This window comes from Siphateles boraxobius, unplaced genomic scaffold (genome assembly GCF_051911475.1).
Source record: "Siphateles boraxobius isolate OS27281-9 unplaced genomic scaffold, OSU_SipBor_1 1, whole genome shotgun sequence".
Taxonomy (NCBI): domain Eukaryota; kingdom Metazoa; phylum Chordata; class Actinopteri; order Cypriniformes; family Leuciscidae; genus Siphateles; species Siphateles boraxobius.
This window is the reverse complement of record NW_027508699.1, coordinates 31,577,147-31,591,299: the sequence shown is the minus strand read 5'-3', so window position 1 is coordinate 31,591,299 and position 14,153 is coordinate 31,577,147. Positions and strand designations below refer to the sequence as shown.

At 36.7% G+C, this 14,153-nt stretch overlaps 1 protein-coding gene across 4 annotated transcripts in view; it reads right to left on the bottom strand.

The window, feature by feature from the left end:
* Positions 1-14,153, bottom strand: part of LOC143741087 (ephrin type-A receptor 3-like) — a 162,370-nt gene that overhangs the window by 119,300 nt on the left and 28,917 nt on the right. For all 4 annotated transcript variants that reach the window (XM_077233431.1, XM_077233458.1, XM_077233448.1 and 1 more), the window contains one exon: positions 10,223-10,883. In XM_077233431.1, the coding sequence (XP_077089546.1) occupies positions 10,223-10,883 (661 nt within the window). The remainder of the gene's footprint in view (positions 1-10,222; positions 10,884-14,153) is intronic.

Sequence of the window (14,153 nt, the reverse complement as noted above, 5' to 3'; positions counted from 1 at the left end):
GGATATTACAAAAACAGCACTATGGAAAATGTCAGTAATTAGAACTGGCTGCCATTTCAGAGGCAGAGCGGGCCCGGCTAATGAGTCCATTAGCACCTTCCTTGCATAAAGAAGACAAGCAAAAAAGCCTAATTTTAATACATTAGCCTGCTGACAGTTTCACCGCAGAGGCTATTCAGCGCAGCTGACACGCTTTTTCAAGGGCTCTGACCTTTTGTTTGCCGAGCGCTGGCTCAGAGGAGAGAGTGGATTCAGGTCTCCTGGGCATAAACACTGGAAAAAAGTGTGAGAAACCAACACCTTTTGCTTCCACTGACTCATTCAGAATATCAGCAGCTCACTGCATTTTCAGTTACTAATGGTACAGAAGAGGTAACATAACGGCCCATGTGGGCATTAGTCAAGCAATGTTTCCAAATTTAGCCAGCACTCAAGTCCTCGAAAACATTCGAAAAGCTTGCCGTTTGGGTGAATTCACATTTCACCTTGGCCCACAACCATTAAACTGTGAAAAGAATGTGAAAAGCAAGTGTTCTCGTTTTTTTCACCCCTGAATTTCACTCTGCTTTGAAATTTCATCAGAGAAAAGTAAAAGTCCTTTCACTCCCACTATTCTCAAAATATTCTAAACGTCCTTGCCCACATACTTAATTGCTTAGTTCATCCAAAAATGAAAATTCTATCTTCATTTACGCACCCTCAATGGCATTCCGAACCTGTACGAGTTTCTTTCTTCAGTGGCACAAAAAATGAGATGTTTAGCAGAATGTTCATACTACACTTTTCCATACAATGAAAGTGAACAGTGACAAAGGGCTCTCAAGTGCAAGAAAAAAAGCTTCATAAGAGCAAAAAGACTGAATTTCAGCAGCCATTAGCCCACTTTAATGTCACCCGATCCTTCAGAAATCATTCTAATATGCTAAGTTATGTGCTGCTTAATATTTTAGTGGAATTCATGAAATTTTCAGGACTAGACATTTCAAAAGAACAGAATTTATTTGAAATAGAAACCTTTTGTAACAACATACGCATTTAGTGTCACTTTAGATCAATTTAATAGATTCTTGATTAATAAAATGATTAATTTCTTTAAAAAATATTTTACTGACCTTTTTGTGAATTCTGTGCTTGAATGTCACTTTTCAGTTATTTTTGTCGAACTTATGCAAAACAACATGAGAATGAGTAAATAATGACACAATTGTAAGGCTATGTCTACATTTATCCGAATACATTTGAAAACGCTCAAAACTTGTCAAAACGCTCTCAGTCCACTACAAAACCGGTTTCAAGCTTTTTCCAAAAATGTCTAATTTTTCACACTGAAACGCCGGAAAACGCTGAATTCTCATGCATCCAGGTCGCACTCAGTCACCATTATAAGTAGGGATGCACCGAAATGAAAATTCTTGGCTGAAACCGAATACCAAAAAAGAGGAAACCAAGGCCGAAAAGCGAAACACCGAAAAAAAATATACCAATTATTAGTACCATTGCATGTATGGCTATGACTGTGTACTAGCTTTACTAAAATCAAGGAATTGCAATTGCGTAAATTAATGTGAAAGTTTCAAAGAATAAATCAATTACAAATTATGCAAATATTTATTTAGCACATTGCAACAATGCACAGCATAAAATAAAATTCAAACTAAAATGTTTGGTATCACTTTAGAATACGGTTCCTTCGTTAATGAATAACTACACAAGAACCAATGAGTAACACAATATTAACAATCTAGTAACTATTATTAACTAACAAGAAACTCTGATTAACGAACTAGTAAGTAATAGCGCACAGATGAAAGTGGTTGTTCACTATTAACTAATCAATAACTAGTACAATGTTTTTAATGCTTCCCAGAGAACTACTGAAAAAGTTTTTTAACAATCTAGTAACTAATATTAACTAAAAAGAAACTCTGATTAACGAATTAGGAAGTAATAGTGCACAGATGAAAGTGGTACTTCATACTTCTATGGGAATTACTAATTATTTGGATCTGTATTCTAAAGTGAAGATCATGGTAACTAACTAGTAATGACTCAAGTGTTACTACATGATCTAGTCATGATTTGTGCAACCAAACACAAAAGTCATTTCAAGCATTTGAGATTTTTGGTGAACTTTAGTATATTTTTAGAAAATTTCTTTAGAAGTATAGTAACACTTGAGTCATTACTAGTTAGTTACCATGATCTTCACTTTAGAATAGAATACGGATCCAAATAATTAGTAATTCCCATAGAAGTATGTAGTAACACTTGAGTCATTACTAGTTTGTTCCCATGATTCTTACAGTAGTTACTAATGAAAAGCCAATAAAGTGTAGAATCTTCTCACTCACAAGATACACATACACACACACACACACACACACAAACATATGAGCTAGGAGACATACATAAAAACATATTTTTTTGTGAGGTAAGTTAAATAATAAATTCACTCTATATGGTATTTGGATGGCTGATGACTCAATATGTTCCAGTCGTCACTGTGACTCTAGTGATTCAATGTCAGTCCAGAGGAATGCCGGAAAATTGGCCACAGGACAAGTAAGGTCCCGACAACTGCATTTAAAAATCCATTTCTTTAACATATTTCAATTGATAGACAGCAAAGGCCAATTATTAACAGCTTTCCCAAATCATAAGTCTGCTGTGCTATTACATATTGATAATGTAAACAACCTTGTGTATTCGTTTACAGTAGTAGTTCAAATGTTAATGTAGTGCTAGTCATTTATCCTGCATTGGTTATTGATTAGTTTTGTATGAATTATGAAAATGTTCAGTAGTTCTCTGGGAAGCATAACAAAATATATTAGTTATTGAAGTACCACTTTCATCTGTGCACTATTACTTCCAAATTCGTTAATCAGAGTTTCTTTTTAGTTAATAGTAGTTACTAGATTGTTAATAAACTTTTTCAGTAGTTCTCTGGGAAGCATTAAAAAAATAGTAGTTATTGATTAGTTAATAGTGAACTACCACTTTCATCTGTGCGCTTTTACTTACTAGTTCGTTAATCAGAGTTTCTTGTTAGTTAATAATAGTTACTAGATTGTTAATATTGTGTTACTCATTGGTTCTGTGTAGTTATTCATTAACGAAGGAACCGTATTCTAAAGTGTTAACAAATGTTTAACTTGACCCCACTCATGTGTACATTAAATAATAATGTACAGGCCTAGTGGCCTTCAGAAAGGTTTTAAAATTAAATGTTCTCTCATAAAACAAAGAGCATTTGGTCAAGTGCATTTTAAATTTTTCTCTGTAGGAAACTTCCTTGCCTTTTCAAAAACGTCCGCTACAGACGGAGTGGGCGTGCTCAGAGGCATTTTCCTTTTCCGTTCCTCTCATATTCAGCGTAGCGATCAGAATGTTTGGATTTCAGGTGATAAATTAAACCCGGCGTTGAGAAAGTCTTTGCAGATGCACCCCAGGGTTTCCCATACGTTCATTTATTTGTGGCGGCCCGTCACAATATCAACGCTGACCGCCACACATTGATTTTCGATTGTTTTTTTATTTATTTTTTTACTAAGCCTATTTAAAATCGTATTTGATTGCAGAGCGCCGTAGCGCATTCGCGCAGCACTACCTCTCGCTCGTCCCTATCTCTCTCACTCACCCATACCTCTCGCGCTCTCTCTCCCTCACACGCGCTCTCTCTCACTCACCCATACCTCTCGCGCTTTCCCCCCCCCAACCCCCTCCCCCCAAAAAACAGCATAAATAATGCAAAAGCGGCATTTTCAAATGGGAAAGCATTTTCAAAAAGCAAAATTTTTGCAAGACAAAAACGCAGTTTCAGTGTGGATGAAAGGTAAACGCGGAGACAAAAATATGCATTTTCAAACAAAAATATATATTTGTGTGGAGAAGGCCTTAGTGAACTAAAGCCTTAAATGTTGTTGCAATGAAACATCTTTTTTTTCTGTACTGAAAAAGGATCTGAGTTTCTAATTCTGTTCTTTTGTGGTCGATCATCTCTCACCACAACGATAAGGCTCCACGCTAACCCAAAGTGGCCTACGGCAAAAAGCAATAGTTTCGTGATTCCTAATCCCATGCTAAGCTTTCCAATATCTGTGAGTTGTCTACCTGTCGATTAAACAACCGCGTGGTCTCGAGGCAGCTATTGTACTGCTAGCAGAAACCATTTCTAGAGAGCCTGCCAGCTTAATACAGACGGAGGATCATTCACAAATCCTCAATATAATCAGAGCTTAAAGGGATAACTCATGTACTAAATATGAAAAGCCATCTGCCGGCCTGATGTAAAAAAAAAATAAAAAAAAAAGCCTATGCTTACACATACCCACATCCAGCTATAATTCACTGCCTGAGATGAAGGATCAGGCCATATATTAGGTGACCTCTGACCTTGTGCTGCCAATAAACCTCCATGATTAGCCATTTCGTCATGCTGGCCTGTGGACCACCACACTGAGAAACAGCTCAACACGGTCAATCTCTATTTATTGAGTCTTGTGCTCTGTTGCCAAGGCCTTTCGGTGAGTTCTTATTTCTCCTTTCCACTGACCTCTCGCATGATTGATTGAATGATTCAACTGGAAAAGATACAGCTAGCTTTGTCTTGAATAAGGTTAATTTACCGGTAGAAAGCAAATCATTACACTGGCACGTTCTTATATGATTATTTTGCAAAGAGTGACCATTCCTTGACCTGCTGCATTAGAAGGAGGGAAGGTTTCAAATAGGGATGGGTGCTATTAAGCCGAATTCCGAATTCGGAAAGGAGATAACGGATTCTATAGAGCCCCTAAAGGTACATGGTGAAGGAAAACTATATGAAATGGGAGGACAAAATATTTTTCAATGCTTTTGCATTCCCTCGTAATTATATAGTTGGGTAATTAATTATATTGTAAATATGTGACCCTGGATGACAAAACCAGTCTTATGGGTCAATTTTTTGAAATTGAGATTTATACAGCACATGAAAGCTGAATAAATAAGCTTTCCATTGATGTATGGTTTGTTAGGATTGGACAATATTTGGCCGAGATACGAATATTTGAAAATATGGAATCTGAGGGTGCAGAAAAATCGAAACATTGAGATAATCGCCTTTAAAGTTATCCATTTATGTTCGCGATTGTGCTGTTTTCACTAACAAAAATAAATGTTTTATACATTTAAAGTAGGAAATTTACAAAATATCTTCATGGAACATCATCTTTACTTAATATCCTAATGATTTTTGGCATAAAAGAAAAATTATTAATTTTGACCCATACAATGTATTGTTGGTTATTCCCACAAATATACCCGTGCTACTTAAGACTGGTTTTGTCAAATTTGCGATCACGCGTATGTAGCCCTGTACCAAATGGCACCCTACACACACACACACACTGTCTTCCAAAGTGTCAGCACTTTCGCAATATAACGTCACTTTGACTGTCAGGAAGAAGTCTGCATGCGGAGCTTGCCTCAGTGCCTATATCGACCGCAAAGGGGGTGCTCACGAGCACCCTACTGAAACTTAAAATGATAAATGGGACATGCGGACTTCACATGCACACGCACTCAGGGTCTGTTGCGCACCAAATCCTCCAGCGTCCAATCTGTCATCTCCCCTTACTCTATTCACATAAGTAAATGTATGCATTACTTCAATGAGCTCATAGTTTCTGCCTTAAATTATTACATTGTTTAAATTAATACAGTTTCAGCTAACTGTGGTTTGTATGTACATTTCTGAAATACATAACTAAGACAGTTACCTCTGAGAACAGATCACTCTAAATTGTAATGTGGACTCATGCATTTTCTGTAAATGATTTTCTGCTTTGAAACGATGTGTAAAGTGAAAAGCACTATACAAATAAATGTGAATTGAATTGAATTGAATAAGTGAAATCTGATTGTTCGGGAAGCAGACACGGTAAGTTTACATCTAGACTAAAAACACTTCTCTTTAACCTGGCATACACATAGCACATTATCAATTTCAATAATTCAAATCATGTAAAATTATTATAGGCTGCATAAATTAGGTCAGCTGATATACTCGTTCCATCATAAGAAGAATGGCATCTACGCTAATATTAGTCTCTCTGGTTATCCCGAGGTTTACCATTGTCAACTGGATCCGGACCGTATCCAGATCAGATGAAGGACCTGAGGCAAGACACGACCGCAACGCAGCCCTGAAGTGTTAGTAGTTTGTTTCAAAAACATACTTCAAAGTTTGCCATCTCTGGCCACCAAAACGCCGTTGTCGTGTAAAGGAACGGCCAGAACGCATTAAAAGTTTTCTATTTTCATTTGAAAACGGTGTCGTGTAAATGGCCCCTAAGTTAATAACCAATTATTTTTTACAATGGAAATGAATCAGTCAAAAACTTACTTAAGCTAGAAAATTACTTTCTTCTAGAGCTGCTGTAAAGCCAAAACAATCTTTGTTGCATTAATTTCCTATAATCACTGTAAAGCTGCTTTGAAACAATCTGTATTGTAAAAAGCGCTATATAAATGAAAGTGACTTGAATTGACTCGGCTTGACTCTGATGAATTGTAACCGACAACAGCAGCAAGCCAATCCATGTCCCTAAAGGGGCTCCTTAGAATGCGTTATTTATTTTCCGTGCCTTTCCGAATTCGGAAGTGGGCTTCGGGCATATCTCTAGTTTCAAAACAGTGTTTTTGCGTTAAATGCATTTTGTGAAATTTGAGATCATGGAAATGTTTGAAATGGAATAGCATATTGTTTAGAGGTCGACCACTAGTGGATTTTACCGTTACCGATATTTAGGTTTGACCGTACATGCCGATAACCAATTAGTCAACCGATATTTTTTTTTTTAATGGATACAGGGATTAAAAATAAAGGTAACACTCGTAAAACAGTGCTGAACTGAAATGTGCTAAATGAAATAAATATGAATATATAAAAATGAGAAGTTCAAAAGAACGAACTCTACAGAAAAGTATTTAAACATTAAAATATCACAGGTCAAATGTGTATTTCTTTAGCTTTAACCTAGAAACATAGCCTATGTAAATTTTATAGTTAACACTTTGCAAGTCCCATTTGTTAACAAGGATGTATTAGCTAGCTTTCATGATCTATATGAATTATGCATTATACATTTTTACTGCATGTAATAATATTGTAGCAATACAATTGTACATTGATCATTCATGTTAGTTCATAGTACATTAACGAAGGTAATAACAGATAAAATAAAAATTAAAACTCAATTTAAAATGTATTAGTAAATGTTGAAATTAAACTAACTATGAATAATACTTCTAAAACATTTATTAACCTTAGTTAATGCTAAAAGTGTGATTATTTTGCAAAGTGTTACCATTTCATGACCACACAACCAATGAATCGGTCGACCTCTAACATTCTGAAATATACATAAAAGGAAAACTATGTAGGATACTTTATCCTAAAATTCAATGTTCTCAATTTGGCCATCCATTTCTAGAGTTATGAATGATCCGGATGTAATATCAACAGTCACTTTAAATATCAAAATCTTGATCAATCTTTCTTGATTGATCAGAATTCCAAAATATATTAGTTGATATTTTTACACAAAATAACTAGTTTTCTGTTATTTTAATTAGATGCCACTTTCAGAATTAAACAAGATGTGTACTGACAACAAAATGCCATTCTACTCTCATTCACAAATATCAGGAAGTAGATATTGGTACCATTAAATTAGCATAAGCTAAGCTAACTAAAACAAAATTCATAGCAACGGAGCAAAAAAAGCACAAAATCAATGGAGAAAAAAATGGGGGAAAAAAATTGAGATGGTATCTGCTTGCGAGCGGTATGAGTTCTGTAAACGTTTCATCATGAAGGTGTTGTCATTGACTCCTCAGCAGGTCCCTCTGTGTTGTTCTAGCCTGTCTATTAGCAAACAACATGAACCCCCTCAGCAACCATTAGATGGAAAGCAAGCAGCCCAATGCACAAAGAAAGAGAACAACATCCCCACAATACACTCATGTTCCCGTCATGCTTTATTCACTTCCACTCCTCTTTCCAAAGTCCTCTAAAATCTCAAAGTTGATAATAGAAAGTACACTGCATAATGATGCTACTCGCAAATAAATAAAGATCAGTAGGAGTTTGTAGATGAGCTGCAAATTCAATCAACAAGAGGTTTTAAACTTTGATAGCTGTGTGAGTTGCTAGATATTTACTTTTTAATGTTGTGACGTGTTTGCAGGCTATGCAGAAATCAAAACAGCAAAAGAATAATGTAAGAAGAATTAAAAGTAATTTAAGCGAGGTTGATCCCAGCGGATCAGAAAAATAATAATAATAAAAAGTTTATATATATATATATAGATAAATTATAATATACCAAAACGTATGTGTGTGTGTGTGTATATATATATATATATATATATATATATATATATATATATATATATAAATGCATTGTTCTAAAATATACCAAAATGTAGCATATAGTATTTGAATAATGAATTTGCTTAATAAAATTATGTTTTAATGAAAATTAAGAATGTAAATATGTAATATTAGTTTAAAAAAAGTGTAAAATTTAAAACGTTATTGTGAATACAGTTGTGCTGAACATTCTTTAAACATATGGCCACTGGTACCTTATAGTTTAAATATTAAACTCCATGAATCTAGAAGATCTGGGGTTTGAGCAAGTACTACACTTAAATGAGACAAAAGTAAGCAGATTTGAAAATAATGATTCAACAGCTGGCATAGACTTCTTTAAAGAAAACTTCTACAAACTCATCCAATGAACGCACACACTCTTGAATAAAAGCAAGACAGCCTGCTGGAGGCCTATGGATTTGCAAAGCAAGTAAACAGAACAGATAGTCTTTGGAATGCTATGTCTCAATAATTTGTATCCTGGAGCATAACTACCTTCCCAAACTCAGGGAAACAAGGCACGGAGTGAATCTGAATGAGTCACAGAAGCCCACAGCTACTTTCATTGCAAACTTATTTGCATTTGCTCACAAACACACACACACACGCTCACTAAACATACAAAGGGACTGCAACTGCTAAAAAAACAGATTGTGGATATTTCATCACTACAGACCGTGCCATATTAACCAATAAATCCCCTAATAAAGTCATAAAAACATGGGTTTTGTTATACAGTGGCCCTAAAACGTATTTGGAAAATTTAGCCAAACTTGAAATACATGAATGGCATTGTTTTTTCTAAGAAAGTACCTTTAATTTAAAAGAAAGATTGCATACACTTGATAATGTCAAACATCCAATAAAAATGACCTAGAATACACTTAAAAGTAAATGCAAAAGAAAACAAAAGGTTAGCTCTGTTTGGCTTAGCATCGTTTGCACCGAATATTTTGTATGGAAAGCAATGAGATTCAAACATATTAATAGGGATGCAGTAATATAAAAATTTTGACCAAAGCTGAAAATTATTTTCATGTTATAGCTGATAATGTTAAATGGCAAATTTGTACTATTTTGACTAAATAAATTAAAATCCCCCCCCAAAACATTTTTTTTTAAATGCTAGTGAATGCTAAGTAAATTTAGGCATCACAATAAAATAATCAACAGTATAAAAAAAAGGATATTCATTTTGAGATTTGCAACATTTAAGATTACATTTAAAGGAAAACGCCACCGTTTTTTGAAATAAGGGTTATTCCCTCACTGTCTCCCCTACATTTAGATAGGTGGGCAAACAAATTTTTTTCTCAGTCAAGCATGCATTGTCTTAGTCTGGCAGTACCGCCGCTAGCTTAGCTTAGCATAACGAATGGATTCCGTTGTTGACGGATAGGATGTTGTGATAAAAAGTGATACAAAAGAAGGTTTTTTTTTTTTTGGATCACTTTTAATCACGACATACTATCCTTTAACAGTGTCATTAAATTATTAGTGTTCATTTTGAGATTTAGATGACGGCAAAGGTAATCTAAATGTAAAATAGGAGGAATGAGCATGCACAATTTAATATATCCAATATCGACCAATAAAGAAAAATACTTTAATATTGGCCGGTAACCAAACAATAGGGTGATTGCCATTGAAATGACTGTGAAAAGTGTCCCAATTTACTGTGTGCATCCCTACATCTTAAAGTGTAACTTGAGGGTACAGACGTGTCTAAATACTTTTAACTACCACTGTATATCTAAAGTTGCCAACACAGGAGAACAATAAGCTGCATAGAAAACTCACGCTGACAGTAGTCCTTGTTCTCTTCGAAGCCTGGCTTGCAGACACAGCGTCCAATGGGCACCAGCCATCCGCCATCTCCACTGCAGTACATCCTCGGCGCCTCAAACTCCTCAGAGTCATTCACACAAGATCCCCTAACCTCCACCAAAGCCGAATCTCCCCCTGTCACCGTGTCGGGAAACTGGGCCAAGTTCAGAACGGCAAGAGGACACTTCTTGTAGAAGACCCTCAGGGACACCAAAGCGATGCAGGCTCCAACATCTTGGAAAGCCAGGTAGAAACCCTTCTTGCTCAAGTTACTGATGTCCCTGACTTCTGTGTTTAGTTTCATGACGCGATCGCCCACGTCAGTCTGCGTGAAGCTCTCGTCGGCTGCAATAGTGTCTATCTTTATGTACTGGCTCTCCTTGATGAACCACAGTTTGGCGTTGTTGGACTCGTAGTAGTACATATTGAAAGTTTCTTTGCAGGTGCCAGGGACTCCAGGCAGACTGTTGCAGTCACGCAGGGTGAACTTAATCTCGATGTAGACGCGCTGCGCTCCATCTCGTGGGATGTGGCGCGTGAGTAGCCAGTTGTTCTGATTAGCCTCCATCACATTACACACCTGGTAGGAGCGCATTGGGGTGTTCCTCTCATCCATCACACTGATTTCCTCCCACTGCAACAGACAGAACAACTGTTATGATTGCAAAAATGTGCAAGTTTGCCAATCCTGAACTCTGGGCTTAAATATTGCATGTATATTGTGTAAATATTTGTTATATATTATTTCTATTGCATGTACACTTATGGAACACATAGTATGCCTCAGTTAGTTTGTGTGAGGGTGTATGTCTCCAGATGCATGGGCAGCAATAGATAGAGTATGTGTAAGGGACTCGTCTCCCATCATCTCTTGCCATCTGCTTCCACTTGTCTACGGTTCCTTCATTTGGAACACTTCATGCATAAGTAACATTTCACTCCTTAAAGGGAGAGAAAATAAACCATCCAGGGAGTCTTAGAGGGGTGGGCAATTTTTCAACGGCTGGTTCTCAAAAAAGATTCTGATTTGCTTCAATAAATTCTATTCCGTCTCTGTATAATTTGCAGCGGAGATGAGCTAGAAGACCACCGGCTCAGTTCTAAGTGATTTTAGAGATTCATTCGAGCTGCTGATCAATCAGCAAGTAATGTACTAGACTTCAAATTCTCAGCATTCAGGAATCACTGCTTGACCACTTGAGTTGCCACTCGAAGGCATTCATCATCATTTCCACTCAAGATTTCTTGAAATTTTGTTCATTTACAGTGAATGGGACTGGAGCTTTCAAGCCCAAAAAAGGATACAAAAACACCATAAAGTATCATTAAAAGTGATCAATAATGACTTGTGCTCTATATTCAAATTTTCCTGAAGCCATACAATGGCTTTGTCTGATAAACAGAAAGTTGCTATGTTGGACACATCAACAAAATCTTACTTTGTTTCGGATATGTTCAATGAATAGGTTGATACAAAATCTGATCTGAATGATTTGACTCAATGATCCAGTTACCACAGTTATCAGATCACTGACTGGAGTAAATAACAACTTTCAATCTGTCCATCATATTAAGCTATCGTGAAACTTGAGACAGCATGTCAATCGTTTGATACTTTTATGGTGCTGTCGTTTCCTTTATGAAGCCTAAAAGCTCCAGTCCTCAATAATGGCAAAGAGCTATCAGTACATAAAATATCTCATTTTGTGTTCCAAGGAAAAAACAAAGTCAAATGGGTTTGGAATGACACATGGATGAATAAATGATGATAGCTTTTTCATTTTTGGGTGAACTAATCCTTTAACAACCCTTAAACTGATTGGCAGTGAATATGGGTGCACATTTAAGCAAATGGTCAAGGAGACCTAGTACATCAGAATGTCTACAAAAGAGCCATTTTCCACATCAGTGCATTCAAGCATTTTAGGTATTTTATACAGTGCGTCAACAAAGTCTAAATTGCACATAACTTGCCGGCCATGCCATTATGTCATAGCAACAATGAGAGCGTTTATGACACGTTGCCATTAGTTTATAGCTTCAAAAAAAGTGATCGAGGCTCAGTGTCAATTGTTAGAGCAGTTTAGCTTTAAACTGAGCCATATGCTGACTGGTGGGAATGGGTGGATATTACAGATCAAAGTGACAGAGCCACTAAACGTCTTGGGTATGTTCTTTCCCTTTGAGTGGAATAATTACGACTTTTGAAGGAATATTTATGTAGGGATAAAGGCAGTTTTATGCCTTTCTGTTTATTTATTTTCAAGAGTCTGTCTGAACCAAACTGCTATGGAAAGTTTCTTTGGAATTGCATTGTCTGAATTCATGAAGTATTTTACCACAGATTGGCGGTTACACAAAGTCTAAAGGGTTGAGTTACACACCCCAGATCTCCAGGCGCACATATACAATTTAGTTACACATTTTTGTATGCCACGATAGGGCACAGCCGTCCAAAGGAAATTGGCCATGTGCAGTTGATATTCAGGAACGAAACTAAACTAACCTCCAGCAAAAGCATACACCGAAACGTTCATAAATGCACCTACGTACAGCTAGTTCAACACACGCTCACAATTGTTAAGTGAAAAACAGGTTATTTGGACAGGAGGTAAAGCTTAGCCACTCTCAATCAACGTAGCGGTCATAAGTGTGACGTGGGCGTCTTGTTAATTAGCGTCTCCAGCTGGCCGATTCCCCTAGAGTCTCTTCTGAAATACCTTAACTCCATTCCCCAGTCACCCTTCACAGGCTCTGGCAGCTTTGAAGCCAGGCAAATATGTCAGATCAGGGGGTCTGCTTAGCCCTTCATTGGCTTAACTTAATTGCAGGCCCACAATCATCTGGTAGTTTAAGATACTTAAATGCAATTGACTTTAAATCCCTAAAAGAACGTCTGTTTTTTGGGGGGAGAAGGCCCCTTTTGGAGGACACATTAATAGGGCTACCTGTTTTCTATCACTCTAGGTGAATTGCTCCCTTCTATTTTAGTAACAGACATGCACACATACCCTAAACGACTATGGCCATTTGAGAGCCAATCCAAAACAAACCTTCCACATCTGGGACAGGGAAAGCTGTATTAGTCTTGACCTGCGAGGGTCAAGTGGCAGTCGATTGAGTCAGTAAGGTAAATATCCAGCGGAGGTGAAGCGGCTGCTTTGGGAACACATCGGCTTTCCTGTGAGTCGCTCCACAACGGCGCACCATCGCCGGGTTCAGTGGGTCACGGGTCTCCATGATAATCCTCAAATATGAAACGCAAGCCGCAGCTGCGAGACCTGATTTAGCCTTACAGTTCAGTCCCATTAAACAACTGCCATACCAGCAAAACAAAGACACTCCTACTATCACTGAATCTAAGGTAAACACAGCACGAGGACAGGGAGGAATGTTCTCTGAAGAGTTTAACAGACGTAATGTGGAAACAGGCCAATTGGAAGAGACTCTCACAGTACTGTATGTAAGAGTATCACTCAATCCAGTAACAAAAATATGATCGGTTAGGGTAAAATTTAATTAGTGGTTTGTTGTAAAAATAAATAAATAATACTATCCATTTAAAAGCTGTTGATGGCTACTGATGGGAAAGCACATACTTTTGAATATGCAATAAGAAAGCATGCCAGCATTGAGATCTACAATGTTTCCCTTTGCAAAGGCTGTTTACATGAAGCATTTAGATAAATTCAATAAGATGTTTTTCTTTAGCAGATCTAAAAATGAATGGTTAAATGGTCTATATTAAAAATCTGTAGTATATAGAGTAATGCAGGAATTAGTCCTAAAATCATTTTTAAGTATTTATGTACTGAATTTAAGCAACAAAATGTGTAAGAATCATAAACCTTTGTTGATCACAAAGCTTTTGTCTTTAATAATCCAAATGCCAACAGAAAAATCC